Source organism: Pempheris klunzingeri, chromosome 14 (assembly GCF_042242105.1).
Source record: "Pempheris klunzingeri isolate RE-2024b chromosome 14, fPemKlu1.hap1, whole genome shotgun sequence".
In the NCBI taxonomy this organism is placed as follows: Eukaryota; Metazoa; Chordata; class Actinopteri; order Acropomatiformes; family Pempheridae; genus Pempheris; species Pempheris klunzingeri.
The window spans coordinates 9,968,683-9,983,476 of NC_092025.1; the positions used below are offsets into that span (position 1 = coordinate 9,968,683).

Here is a 14,794-nt window from a genome sequence, read left to right on the forward strand (position 1 = left end):
TCTGACGGTCCTTTCCAAAGGACCAAGCTGAAGATGAGTGCTCTCTTTTTCTTTGCTAATTCCAAAGCCACCAGACTCCATTGACAAAAACAGTAATTCTACCTTGCAGAGCACGGGAGTTTGTTCACTGCTTCGATCACCGAACTAACACGTTACTTCAGATCCTTACTAACCATTTAAAACACCAGCGTCAGACAATGACACAAGCAAATTAACAGATTGAGGCAGCAGTTCACAAGCAATTCCCTTGCTCAGCGAGTAAAAATGATTGTAATTTACTATGAGAAATGCACTATCTCTGGATAAGCACCGCATACCACCCCACCTCAAGTAATCCGCACTATCCCTTTAAGTAAAATGGTTTTTGTATGTGTGACCAAAAGGCTGTAGTGGTGCTTCTTCACCATGGTGATAAAGGCCTGATAACGAACAACGCAACATTTGTTAAACTAATGAAGACAAGTCAATTAGAGCTCAGTTATCAGACTAAGCAAACAGGTTTATCTGGGGAGCAGCAAATCTGAGGGGTAAGTATGTGGTGATGCACCCTCAACCCTTGATTCCGCAAACTTTCCCATCATCCCTCGGACACAGGGTGAAGTGAGGAGCCAAAACCTGACTTGAGTCCCATCAATAACGGTTTGATATTGTTGACACACTATTCAAAGCAAATGTCAAAGCGTGACGAATAGCTTTCAGTCTATAGACGTTAGTAAGCAGGTTTGAAGGTTGGACTCTGTTGTCCCTCAAGTTGAGTAAATACTTGGAGTCTTTGAAAAGGTTCAATAGAGTTTAGAATAATAGGAAAACCCATAAGTGGGCTATGTGGAATGAATCATTTATTTGCCGTTTTCTGTAGCATCTTAGCTCGGGGGCTGGTGGGAATTTGTCTGGCGCATTGAGACTTTGAGGCCAGCAAATCCACACGTTTGTGCCGCAAGATAGCTTGGAGAGTCAACATTAGTATAAAGAGTTTCTCTCCCTGGATAACTCTACTTGGTTTGGACAGAAGAATCAAGGAAATATGAATGCCGTAGTGGAAGCGTTTGCCTGCTTTCTGGGGTTTCTGGCCTGGCTGATGGTTGGGATTGCCTTACCAAATCGAAACTGGAAGGTCTCCACAGTGGATGGTAACGTTATCACCACATCAACCATCTATGAAAATCTATGGATGTCCTGTGCAACGGACTCTACAGGAGTTCACAACTGCCGGGATTTTCCGTCTCTGCTCGCTCTTAGTGGTATGTGGCCAACACGGAAATTGTTTTATTAGTATTGATGACTGCTTTTAAGGCTTCAATCTAATCCACCAAGTTGAGGCATCAGGAGTTTAAAGACTGTGACGTAGCAAACGGGAAAGACTTCAACCTCTTCAACCAACTTAGTACGTAAGTTGTGCTGGAAAAAACAGCTATTGTAACAAAAACTAAGAAATACATTGTAGTCCCTCTCCAGTATGTAAAGGGTTGACAATGTGATTTGCAATAAAACAGTTTGACTCTAAAAGTTTCACTGTGAATTCAGCTCAGTCTTATAACACTGGATCAAATCCAACAATGCACAAGTGATTGTTCTTATTTGCCATTGTTTTCCTTGACCTCGATGGGATCTAAGCGTGTCTTTAAAAGAGTGTTCTACTGTGCTGGCTACAATCTGTGCTAAAGAGGGGTAATATAAGATATGATAAGATGAAAGAGGATAAGAAAGGACAACCACAGTGAACCCAGACAAACAGATACAGATATCCAACAGAAAGTAATAAAACCTTAAACTGTTTTATAAAAACTATATTAAACTACCTGTTTAGGTGTCAGTAAATATATATACGTGTAAACATTTACCAGGTGATACAACAGATGAGTGCTTTACAGCATATGAAACACGATGCCCAGCCCCGGCCAAGAGCCCCGAGGTAAAGCTTTAGTCAGGCCTTCATCTCGTCACATACTTTACACTTCACGTGTTTGTACATAACAGTATATTTCTTTTCTGTTAAGATGGAGAATGAAAAAGGTGAGCACATTCGTCAGGAATTGAACTCCCTTTCTGCCATCTGAGAACTAATATGTAACTATGTTTTATCTGTTGGAAAATTCTGGATGTTTGGATAGAGAGAAGAAAATATTTTGTGTTTGTATTTTTAGTGTTATTGTGGCTGAGGGTTCTGCTTTCTATGCCAGTAGAGCTTGTTAGAGGGTTCTGCCTCTGCTCACAGATCCAGGGTTACTATGCTACCTAAGTCGACACTAGTCTTGCCTTGTTGCAACAATGAACATCATCCCTGAAGCTAAAGCATCAAGTGTGCATTTACTTTGTTTCAATGCTTCTATTTGAAACATGTTGATATATGTGTGTACGGATCACCATTATTTATACGCTATTGTAAATACATGTCTGTTTTTGTGTCTGCACACAGGGTACATTCAGGCCTCCCGGGCACTCATGATCGCCTCCATCGTGTTTGGGACGTTTGGGCTCGTGGGTACTCTCGTGGGAATGCAGTGCTCAAAAATAGGAGGAGAAAACTTCGTCCTGAAGGGGAGGATTGCTGCGATTGGAGGAGTGTTCTTTTTACTACAAGGTAAAGACCTGGGGATGGATGTGACGACCATGTGAAAAAAAAAAAAAAACATGGGAAAATGTTTGGTCAGATGTCGCTTCAAATGTGCTGTGCTTACTGATGAAAGGTCCCTGCATTTATGGTATTTTTAGTCCACCTGACAACATTAGATATATAGTCTCTCGGAGCATTTTAACACAAGGAGACTCATGAGAAACGGACTTCAAAGAAAGTCTCATCTTCAAACAAAAGACTTAGAAAGGTAAATCATGTCCGGCACTCTGTATACAGAAGACAAGCTATCAGAACATGGGTCACCGGTTCAAAAGGTTATCCTCACTCCAACAAACCCGCTAATGCACAAAAGCCTGCCATTACCAAAGGTATTTGGATTGTGAGCATAGATCACACGACGTAAAGTACGAGAAGTGATGCAGTGAGGAGAAGAAACATTTATCTGAAAGGCTTTTGAATACAACTTTACTAACTCTCTTTTATTTGGGTGGTGATTAGGTTCTGTAAAGATCTAACTCGTAGCAGTTTAGGGTGTTTATGAAGGAGCAGTCACTCCTTACAACAAGCTGATTTATGCAGTTAGCAGGCACCTTTGCTTCATATAACTGGCCTCATAAATCATCTGATAATACTGACATTCAGTTTTACTCACTTACTATCTAGGTCCTCTATTCAAACCTTGTTTGACCTTGTTCATCTTATCAGCCTGTACAACTGTATGTGTTGTTTGTGTTGAAGAAACATCCCACCTGCCTAAAGTAAACAATGTCTTGTAGGGATTTGCACCATGATTGCTATATCGTGGTATGCAGCAAACATCACACAGCAGTTCTTTGACCAGTACTATCCAGGGACAAAGTAAGTCAATTCAATCTGCAACAGTACTTCAGAGGAGCACGGCTGATTGGCATATGGTGACACTGTTATTGTATCACAGGTATGAGATTGGAGAGGGCTTGTATATCGGCTGGTCCTCAGCCGTACTTGCCATTTGTGGAGGGTCGTGCCTCATGTGTGCTTGCAAAGTGACAACAGACAATGAAAAAATGTGAGTATCTTTGACATCAACTCACTGGGTACAGCAGAGCTGGTGCATATTCCCCTGAGTGAAACATGTCCTCTGTGTTTTAGACCTTATCCATACCAGCCTTCCTCCAGGGGACGTGTGCTGCCGACTGTGGCGCCGTCTCAGTCTGTCCCGAGCAACTACGGAAGAAATGCATATGTCTGAGAGGTGATCGTGTTGGAGAAACTGGATTGGATTCAATTCACTGATTATGATCATCATGAGAAAATGAGGTGAAGTGTTTCTTAGTCTGAAAGCACTATGAGAGGGCAGCGGCAGTGGAAAACACCTCCAGGCTCATGATCACTGTACAGTAGCTAAAGAGCATGTACACTTGATGTTATTTGGGGATTTATTGGCTTTATACTTTTGGGGATACATATGTTCTGTATATGACCTTGTAATGTTAATGTACTGTTCACTACTCTAGCACATGTGTACCTTACTAACGTGCTGTGGGCTTAGCAAGATAAGAGCAACATGATGGAAACTGTGACAGTACTAATGGAAAGCGACTGTGTTGATCACTGCTATCATTTAGACTTAGCCTGAACAATGATCACATTACATGCTCACATTTAAACAGGGTGGGAATCACAACGTAGGACATTTTCTATCCACAACAGCATTTAATAACCATATGTTAAGGCCTAATTACTTTTCCCGTCTTTGTGTGTTTTGGTGATTGCTACAGGATTGCTCGATCAAGAAAGCTAATGAATTTGCCAAGAAAATCTGATCCACTGACCTTAGGGAATGTACTACTTTGACAACATTGCTTCAATGGTTTTAAATTTTTTTTACTCTAACTAGGACTAGGAATACCAGAAATATTTAATCCTCAAATCACCTTAAACTATTTTACAATTGTGTTCAAACCTGTGATGTTTGTGCTTGTGTACAGTGTGGTGTACTGTAGTATCTTGTGTGCGTTGTGTTGTAATCATACCCATGTATCCTCAAACCCACCTCAAGTTCTCTGGTCGAGAAAGATGTGAGTTGCACATTGCTAATTCAGGATAATCCTGTCATAAAGGTTAAATCCTCAAAAAACTCTCCTCTACTGGAATTTCTGCAATCTAGTTGAAAAATGATGGAATCTGTCATTTTAACCTGCAGCTGTCTGATCTCTGAAGCAGAACATTTAAGGAGCAGGGTGGAAAGAAGGCAGGTTTTGTGCATTGTAATCTTTTTTGTATGGATATTCTTTAAATGTAATCATCTTCTCATGTAATTTTCCTCTGGGTGATTTTACATGCATTCTTGTGGATTTTGGTGAATTTTATACACAAATATCATTTTCAGAGACTGATTGCACTAAACTGTGAGAATAATAACATGATTGTTAACATGCAATGATGAATAGAGGTGTTGAGCGATGCGATATAATCAATAACAACAAATACCACTTCATATGTTCAAATAAAGGAGTTTTGGGTTACAGAGCTTGTTTGCGCATAATTCTCTTCTTTGATTCCTTTAACCAAATAATCTCACAGCTCAAACTGTAGAAGTGACATAACACGATTGTATGGCCTGTTTGGCCACGACATGCTCTGACTGCCCTCTCAGACCTTTCTCAGTTTATTGTGAACATCTTCACTTTATATGGAACTGATTACATATGATAAGATTTAACTCTTTCAAGACCTAACAGCAAGTCCAGCTGCTTTTGACTTACAACTTAAAGAATCTCTTTCATAGATCATCACATGCATCAGGGAACAGATCGTGCAGAACTATAGTGCCACCTACTGGAGGGACATCTGGGATTGGACTTCTTTGAGTACAACCACTTTGTCCTGCAGGGAAAGTGGCCAAAGCTTTCACACAGCATCACCAGAACCAACAAGGATTAAAGCATTTCAGGGCCTGATGAAAGCAATCCTTTGTTTCTTTATACACTCTAAAATGTTGATGTACGAGATCTGAAAATTTGACATGATGCAACCTGAATTTACACTACGCACTGAAAGGCAGCACAGCTTCACCATGTGCAACCATGACAGAAGGTCAAAGGTAATTAAATATGTATGTATTTAGAAACGTACTGATAAATGATGTGCAGGTTGCGCTTTAAATCAAGACATAATCTTGTTAAACCAGGAGAAAAAAAGACGAGGTACAAAGAACCAGGTACAGTGACGCTTGTTATGGCAGAGTCTTATAAAAGGTGAATGTTTGTGGCAAAAAACAAGACAGCCACACTTGTCACAAAAGACACGTTTTCCTTGGCAAACTCCTAATCTTTAGGTGCTTCATTTACTAAATTGTCCAGGCTTTGTCCGTCAAAGCGTATAAAGTGCCAGCCTTCGCTGACGGTGAGGTCCTGAGCTCCTTTAGCAGCATAGAAGTCTCGAGACGGAGTGTTCCAGTTCAGCACAGACAGCTGCAGCCGCACACACTGCTTCTTCTTCCCCACCTGAGCAAACCAAGCAGTCTTTAGATAATCAAGCATTAAAAAGTCAAATTTTCATATCTCTTACACCACAATTTTTTACTCTGTTCTTTAATGGTCACCAAAAATATTCTTACCTCAGCGACTTTGCAAAGTAAACCCTTGCCTATGCCATTTCCTGCCAAGGAAATCGATAAAAAACATGAGGTTGAAAATATTTTTACCTGGCGACACAATATTTAGGAAAATTTAAGAAAGTATGATTCACACAACTGAGCAAGTTCACAAAAATGTGTTACACAATGCTTTCTTTTCATGCTTTGTTGACAACAATTTCACATATTTTACCTCTGAATTCTGGCATCACATACAGATCCTCCAAATATACTGAGCGCCCCTTCCAGGTACTGTAAGTGTAAAAGTAAAGGGCATATCCAACAACCGTGTATCCTATTTAGACAAAAAGACAAGCAAGGAGAATACCAGAAAAGTACAGATTAAATATACAAATATACTTCAATAGTGGGCTGTTACCTGTGAGGCACATAGATGAGAATTTGAACTGATAAACAGCATCTGACACTGCTAATTTATCAGGCAAAATTCAAGGTCATTGTGACCTTTTATTATCTGTGTGAGAAGTTGACCAGTTCAAAACTGGCTGACAATGAAGACAACAAGAGAAAAGGCCTTAATCGGCGCTTTACCTTCTTTGGATTTATGCTCCTCAGGTACTTCTGCGACAAGGCATTCAAAGAAAGGATTCGGGCAGAAACCATCACGCTCCAGCTCTACAGTAAAACAAGACAGAAATGTACCCAAATAGAAATTAGAAGAATATATCAGCATTCCCCAAGCAACATGACACCAAAAACATACACTAATACGGGAGATAAAAAAATAAATTCACAACTCTGATTCAACTGAGATCCAAACAAATGGTGACTTTGCTACAAAATGGTCCATTACACAAGCAGGAGGTTGCAAAGACATCATATAACTTCAGCTGCTAGAGCTGCAATGATGAGCCAATTAACTGATTAGCTGTTCACTAATAAAATAATCGCTACCTATTTTGATAATCAACTAATCGGCTTTGTAAATGTGAATATTATCTTGTATCTTTGAGGTATACACGAAAAAAGAAATCTGAGGACAACACCTTGGGGAACACTGAGCGACATTTTTCACAATTTTTTTAAAACCAAACGACTAATCAAGAAAATAATCGACATTAGCTGCAGCCTTATCTATAACGTCATCCATGTGCTCGTGCAGTGTGACATACTTGTGCTCGTAGAACACGTTACACAAACAATTTCGAGACGCGCTCATCAACATCATTTCCCCACAGCACCTCTAGTGGTCAAAAACCCCACACATCAGCCTTTAAAAGTATTGTACACATCACAGTCACACTTTGTGCTGTCTGGCCACTCGTGACTGCTTTCTGAATGGACACGCAGCACTCAGACCGCTGTGACACAGTTATAAAGGAGACTGATTGTATTGAGAGTAAGTCACTCTTTTGTATGATCCCCTCCGACAGCAGACTCACCACTGCTCCTCTTTATCGAACGGTCTGTGATCTCATTATGGCTACTGATTAGTGCACTCCATTTATGTTCTGCCTATGCCTGTGTGCAGCCTCACACTGCTTTACTCTATAATAACTAATCTAAGACTGCACAGTGTCAGACACAAGGATGTAAATCCAGCACCACCTGTACTGACTGCCATGGTGGCACAGGTTGACAGCAGGAAAAACACAGGCGTATTTGTTACCATTAATGATGGCGTCTCTTCGTGTAATTAAACTAGTTTCTGGTCATAAAAAGTAATAAAACATTATTTGATAATCTGCCTACCAGAGGACATTATTCTAGTTTGCTGTCCAGTCAGACAATAAATAAACATGTGACTGAAGTGCACTTGGAGCTTAATATTCTAATAATGTGATTTTGGTTAGTGCAAGCTTCCTCTGTATTCTTCAACCTTTTTAGATCTTGCATGTTTTCTATCACTCTTTAAGCACACAAGTACCTTCATGAGATATCTTCACTTGGTCGGACATTTTTTCATAAACCGCCAACTCCTGCAAAAAGAAGGGATGTATAACATGAAGTGTGAATGAAAGTAGTCCGTGTTATCAAACCACATGTAACATTTAGCTGCAATATAACATTACGGTCACGTCACCATTTTTATCTTTATGTTAGCTTCGGTACAACAACTCACAAATATCATTCTCGATATTTCTTTGCAGTCTTCTTTAGTTGAAGTCCGTACTTTGAATTTCATGTCTGCCACAGAAACAGGGTTTTATCTACAACGCTTTCGGCCGCCTGTCTGACTTTCTCCTCACTCAGAGAAAAATCAATGGCTATAAAATATTAACCGCGTTGAACAAACCGAAGACCTGAGATCAAACACAGGAAGTGGTTCCGGTGTGTTTTTATTTTCAAAATAAAATGTGAAATATGAAAACGTCATCGCCCCGGTGATCATTTGACTTGATAAATGGGCTGTTTTAAACAATATCAGGCATGAAAAACCTTTTTTTTTTTAAACCTAAATGAAGCAGAAGTACAATGAACTTTTAATTTTGACCAACCAGCGAGTGATATTGTTTGACACCACACTGTTTGAAACTCCCGAATTTGATGTTTTTACCGCAATGATCTTCGGGAGTTGTAGTTGGCTTGAGTGTTAAATGTAGTCTTGTACTTGAGCATTTCTCAAGTTTAAAACTTTCCTGACTTCTCGTACTCGGCTAACAGGAGGCAGTGGCTAATGTAACTAATAATATTTACTCAAGTATTTGTACAACTTTGACGTATTTGTGCTTTAGTTTAGTATTTCCATTTCATGCTTAGTTACTCCGTATATTTCAGAGGGAAATATTGTAATTTACTCCATTTATCTCACCACCATAGTGTTTCATTCAGGGGTCCATAATATACAAAGCATGTAAATTATGATATGTGTACATTTAGTTCTGTAAGTTTTTTTTCACAGAAGTACTGCTACATTTACTCAGGTAAAAATTATGGAAACTTAATACTCCACTGACAAAAGTCAGTAATGTTTTGTTGTATTTTGGATTTTTTTCCCTTTTTGCTGCCTTTACACCACACTCTGGGGTTTAAACTGCAAGCCAGGTGCACAGAATAATGTAGGAACAAATACTTTGTTTGAACAGATATTTAAGATATTTTGGTGCTCAGATATCTCATGATGACACTTCATATGTTTCTAATAGTAAACTGTACAAGATAATTTTCTCAAAAATGAAAATGGAAATATTTTTTCAAAAAAGTACACGTTCAGTTAAAAGGAATTCATACAAAATCTGATTTATTTTTGAGTAAAAAAACAGAACATGAAATCAATTAGAATATAAGCTGAAACATTACAGATCTCACAGATGGACCTCAGTATTCAATGGGCATTAACATATATACAATAACTGGTCACATTTGCTCTTCATCTGTCCAGAGTTTTCATACCACTCCAGAGTTTACCCCTTTAAGTTCAGCCCAAACAAAACTTTTTGTGTGTCCAGCTACACCAACATGGTATAAAAATCTCCACTACCTATACAAGTCTCAGTGTGGTGACTGTGTGCTTGCTCCAGGAGACTCGGACCGGTCTAGCTTCATCCCTGATTCTAGTTGGGTTGAGGAAATTGAGGTTGGTAACACAGAGCTTTTATTCTCCAAAGAGGAAGAGGCAGACGAGGGCAGGGACACAACGATGTACTTCTGCAGAGGTCGAGAGCTGGTCAGACCAGGGCCACTGCTGGACTCCAGTTTTACCAAAGGCTGCAAGGCCGAAGTAGCGCTGGGAACAGTGCTAGTGACTGGTGAGGCGGACTGGGAAGAGCTGAGGGTGATTACCTAGAGGGAGGACAAAAAAGACAGACGTGACATCACACTCTGAGGAGCTGGAGATTTAATGGTGAAAAATTTGAGACCTCTGAAGTTTTATACCAATCATGCAATTAATTTACGTTTTTTTTCTGTATTCAGTCAGTTTTACTTTTATTCACTGGGAAAAAAATATTTAAAAAAAAGCACCTGCTGAGTTGAGGCGGCTCCCGCGCTGGTAGCCATGACAATGTATTTTGTTGCCGGGGGAGATGGCTGTGATGGGGTCCCTGGTCGAGGAGACATCAGGGTGAGCGAGCTTGGAACCTTAATGATGCTGGGAGTGCGAGGCCCCGTTGACCCACTTAACCCACTTTGTGAAACTGTGAGGGCGGGGCGGGGCTGCAAGACAAAGAGTCGTCATTCGTTAATGAACAGCTGTGTGCTGCTTCACTTAGAAATGTCATTCTGCAGTGCTTCTGATACATAATATATCAATACATACACAAACTATGATTTTATGTCATTTTATATTTCAAATATGTCTTTTCAAATGTATTTATACTTCAAAACATATTGTCATCAAGTATGAAATGTACCTGTGTGATTGTTAATGTGGTTCTGTTGACTTGTTGAGCTTGCAGTGCTGCTTGGGTCCTGGCCTTCATTACATGGGAGCAAAGCATGGGTCCCAGGTAACCATAGTCTGTCCGATACTGCTCCACCATGTCAGGCTGAGGTCGTATCTTGGCAATAACACTTGCACAGTGTTTCTTATAAAACAAAAACAAACACATTTTGTATATATGAAAGTACTGGACTAATACAAATTAAGAAACAATTGTTGATGAATCTGTCAATCTGTGGAAAGCCATAATAATCACAGGACTCCATTTATTACCAGTAAGAGGCTTTGAACATGGTCGGCTCCTATCTTATCAATATTGGAGACGACTGGTCCTTCCATCACTGCTTTGATGCGAGCACCCTCTACAGTAAGCCGAGGAAGGATCAACGTCTTGATCACCTACAGAGGACAAAATCAGGAGGTTAGCAGCGATCGAACGGAGTAAAGATGACAAAGACCAAAAGAAAAAAGAATCCCACTCACATCAGGTCCTAGTTCAGCAAGTCCAGCGATGCAGCCGTAACGTGTCGTCCACTGGGTTTTATCGTCCAACCAACTCTGAGGAAACGTGACGATCTACTTTAATTTGTGTAGTGTTTTAGAGTTAAAAGTGAGGAGCTGTCAAAGTTAAATTCACCGAGGGCAGCATTCATCTCTTAACTAGTGATCCCTCTAAATATACTGTGGCAAGAAAACATGTGTTACAATCTGTGAGTGTTTGTTAGTCCCATCCCAAGGCAAGAGGAAGTCGTCCACGACCATTTTCAATATTCAACTTGGACTATGCATGTATATGTTTTGCTGTATTGACAAAACTTGCCCTTATTTTAATATTGTTTTGGGAACAACATATATGACACAAAAACCCACCTTAGTAAAAGTCTTGGTGATACGGGACTGGATGTTGTTGGTTGTAGTACTGAAGGTTTTACAACTTTGGGCCATGAGGCGAGCAGCAAAGTCTCGTAAAGCCCAGTGGTTGTCAACATCTGGTCGCAAACACAGCTGCTTACTCACAATACACGTCACCACAGCTGGGATGAGCTCATGCAACTACAAACACAGACAGAACAATTACAGCATTAGAGTAAAAGTATTTGTTGAGATTAAAACCTTCAAGAAAATAATACAACATTTTGTTTGCTTTCTTCACTCACGTATTTTTCCAAATACAGGGTGGGGTTGTCCATTAGAGCTTTGACCATTCGCATCAGATATATCAGTAGAGCCAAGTTGTTTTGCACCACATTTACTCGGACCTTTGAGGAGAGCATAAAGTCAGTACCTTCGGAACAGATATGGATGAGTATTTTACATAAGCTGAGTAATATTTCAGAGCAATAGAGGAAGGTGGGAAAGATGCTCACTCCTTCAGAAATAAATGTGCTGAATCTTGGAAGCATCTGATACAGTCCAGGATCTGTAGCAATACTCTGTAAAGCTTCCTGAATGGCAACAAGAGAAAACATTTATCACATAAAAGTGACATGACAAACAAGGGTAGAACAACTATTGGATTACTAAATTAGTAAAAGTACGTTATATCATTTCTCAGGATGTAGAACATAATCTATATATACAGACAGTCTGGACTTACAGCTCTCTTTGCTTCACAGGAGCCAACACACGCTTCTGTTATTTCCTTGTAGTAGAGCTGCTGTTCCACAGAAAGCTCATGGGTGCTGCGTGGCTTCAGCCTTATTAGACCCTTCTCCTTTCCTGAAAGCAACAGGTATAAACACGGGATGAAGGAGATAGACATAATCCTAAAGGATTAGGAAAGGAAAGAGAAGCATGGTAAGGCGACAGGAAAAGGAAAAAAACAGAAGAAGATACTGACCTTTGCCATCAGCAGCCGTTGCCCCCTGACTCTTGCCTTGAATCGTACCTTCCTCCTCCTGACCAGGTTTGACGACTTTCAGGGGCTCTGTAGATTCAACCTTTTGTTGCTCTTTTGGTGCTGAAATGCGGTAAACAAAACACACAATTCTAAGTCTTTCCCCCGCTTATAATTTCTAAGTTTTAAAGGAAGAAAATCTACACAGGACTCACCTGGCGGCGGATTTTCTGGAATAGCAGGCTGCACCCCCTCAATACTTAACCAGTGAGCTGTGGATTCAAACACAAGCATGATGTATAAGTTTACAGTCAAAGACAATACAATACCCTGGAGTGTAATGGCATGTAAAACTGACTATCTGGGTACCTTTGAGAGACACATCTAGAGGAACTCTGGGAAGCGGTGTGTTGATAATGTCACTGAGGTCGACTTCCTTCTCCTCATAAAAATGAAGCTCTCTTCCACCACCACTTGCAAACCGAAAAGGGATAAACTCTTGCGACTGGAACCCATAAAGGGGCTATAACAAGAGAAATTTTGAGAAAATGCAGAATTTAGAAAGAAACCAGAGCCACTTAATGCTTTCCCTCGATAGCGTCCATCACATGGCTGAATTAAGCAATAAAAAACAGACTTCTTTAAGTTAAAGCAAGTTCTCCTTTACCTCCACATTTTTTAGTTTGAGAGCGTTATCTATGTCACTGGTCGTTAATTTACGTCTCTTCCCATGATGCATGAATTTCAGCGCATCCTAAAAGAGAGAAATTAAGATATGAGATGACATATTCGAAGCCATTCGAGAGTGTGGTTTGAGAGCAATTCATAAATGCTTTGATCATCATTTACCTGTGCAATTTCTTTTATTCTGTAGCTGACTTCCTCACTTAGGGCTACACAACTTTCCTCCTGTAGCTGCCCCACTCCCATGGACTCTGCCATGGCCTTCATGGACTCTGTGGGCAGGACGACCGAACACTGCTTCTGTCGACGTTCCTCCGCCATGGCTATTAAAGCACACAGGTCTGTGAATATCAGCTCTCAGATGTGCACAAAATAGTCAGATTTTATCAAATTGAAACAGATTTCACTTATACATGTTTCATTGCTGCCTTGATTTTTTATAGTATGAGGTTTTCAGTTATACAAAATTTGAATGGTTCACTTGCCAATAATGGACACTCACTGAGCCTAAAGTCACAATCACAACATCTTAACATACTACTTATATCCAGCTTACAGTCTTCTTCTATAATTCCAATGAAAATGCATTATGTACATATGAGAAAGAGCAATGTTTTACTTTACCCAATCATTTAGATATTTATGGGGACTACTTAGTGAACCCCTCTTAAGGACCAATCACATCACTGAAGGAGCTACAGGTCTCCATCGTCGACATGGAAGAGACTATACAAACAACAACTGCTGCCTGAGTGTTTCACTGCAGCTTTATGAGACAATGACAAAAAGAAACTTGTTGCTGAAAAGGACTGAAATTGATTTATGGTCTAAGATGAACTAAACTTTTTTGTCCATCATTAACAAATGTCATATCTGAATTAAATACAAAACTCAATATCCACCCTATGAATCCTGGTGGTGACAGCTTCACAGCCATGCAGCTGTATGGTAACATGAATGGAAAGGAATGGTTTCCACACAACTAACCCTAAATACTGATGTCGTGAAGACCTAGATATGCTTTTTTTTTTTCAATAATGCAATTGTATTTGTGGCAGAAGTTGAATAGTACAGTTCATTAATTTCATGCAACTTTATGTATAGGATAAGAAGTTAAGTAAATGGTGTAAAAAAAAATAAACTACACGACTACACCCACTCTGATTCACTATTATAAAATAATTTAACACAAACAAGACCAGGGTATAAAGACCTTGTTAGAGGTTTTCTTTTTACTTCTTGAGTGTAAACAAACACACCGAGCTCCACAGAGAGCGGGCTAACCACTCTGACGGAATAACAACCAACTAGCTACACACAACACAAAGGCCACAGCATGAGTATATTCATTCAAATGCACTTCACGGAGAAATAAAAATAACGCCGATTTCAAGCCTGCATGTATATTTAATATTAACATACACTAAGCTAAATCTGCAGTATGTTAGCTTGCATGCTAGTAACTTAGCTTCCGTTGACGTTTTTACCTGTGTGAAGTTGCCCTCTCCGTGCTGAGTTTAAACAGGAACTTATGCAAATAAAAACAGTCAATGTTGAAATTTGCAAGAATAATTGTTTCGCAAAGCTAATTCTTCTCTATGAATATCCATTTCTCGATGTGAATAACTAACCAATTCTCAGATTGCAGCTGGGACCTCCTTTCGTGAATTAGCGCTTATGCCCCGTCGCCATTTTGAGTCACGTTCATATCATGATATCGCGAGATTATAATTAAGG

At 39.8% G+C, this 14,794-nt stretch overlaps 3 protein-coding genes across 4 annotated transcripts; 1 reads left to right on the plus strand and 2 right to left on the minus strand.

Annotated features, from left to right (window-relative positions):
* Positions 1–1,024: 1,024 nt before the first annotated feature.
* LOC139213138 (claudin-15-like) lies at positions 1,025–3,806 on the plus strand. Its single transcript, XM_070843767.1, has 5 exons — positions 1,025–1,241; positions 2,417–2,581; positions 3,352–3,433; positions 3,513–3,623; positions 3,707–3,806. Exons 1-5 carry the CDS (start codon positions 1,025–1,027, stop codon positions 3,804–3,806), a joined length of 675 nt encoding a protein of 224 aa, XP_070699868.1.
* A 1,211-nt stretch (positions 3,807–5,017) lies between these two features.
* Positions 5,018–8,400, minus strand: sat2b (spermidine/spermine N1-acetyltransferase family member 2b). The gene is made up of 6 exons (XM_070843755.1): positions 8,278–8,400; positions 8,083–8,134; positions 6,747–6,830; positions 6,388–6,489; positions 6,177–6,217; positions 5,018–6,063 (listed from the first exon to the last, which is right to left on the minus strand). Exons 1-6 carry the CDS (start codon positions 8,338–8,340, stop codon positions 5,884–5,886), a joined length of 522 nt encoding a protein of 173 aa, XP_070699856.1. The 5' UTR covers positions 8,341–8,400; the 3' UTR covers positions 5,018–5,883.
* A 985-nt stretch (positions 8,401–9,385) lies between these two features.
* On the minus strand, positions 9,386–14,747 carry taf6 (TAF6 RNA polymerase II, TATA box binding protein (TBP)-associated factor). Of its 2 annotated transcripts, XM_070843463.1 has the most exons (16): positions 14,689–14,717; positions 14,545–14,585; positions 13,223–13,380; positions 13,041–13,127; positions 12,743–12,896; positions 12,589–12,645; positions 12,377–12,496; positions 12,134–12,255; positions 11,904–11,981; positions 11,694–11,795; positions 11,407–11,589; positions 11,020–11,094; positions 10,810–10,935; positions 10,508–10,681; positions 10,119–10,310; positions 9,386–9,938 (listed from the first exon to the last, which is right to left on the minus strand). In XM_070843463.1, the coding sequence occupies exons 3-16, from the start codon at positions 13,376–13,378 to the stop codon at positions 9,648–9,650; spliced, it is 1,917 nt and encodes a 638-aa protein (XP_070699564.1). In that variant the 5' UTR covers positions 13,379–13,380; positions 14,545–14,585; positions 14,689–14,717; the 3' UTR covers positions 9,386–9,647. The 2 variants fall into 2 exon arrangements, with proteins under 2 accessions (XP_070699564.1, XP_070699565.1); XM_070843464.1 differs by lacking the exon at positions 14,545–14,585 and having other exon boundaries at positions 14,689–14,747.
* Between the last annotated feature and the right edge of the window lie 47 nt (positions 14,748–14,794).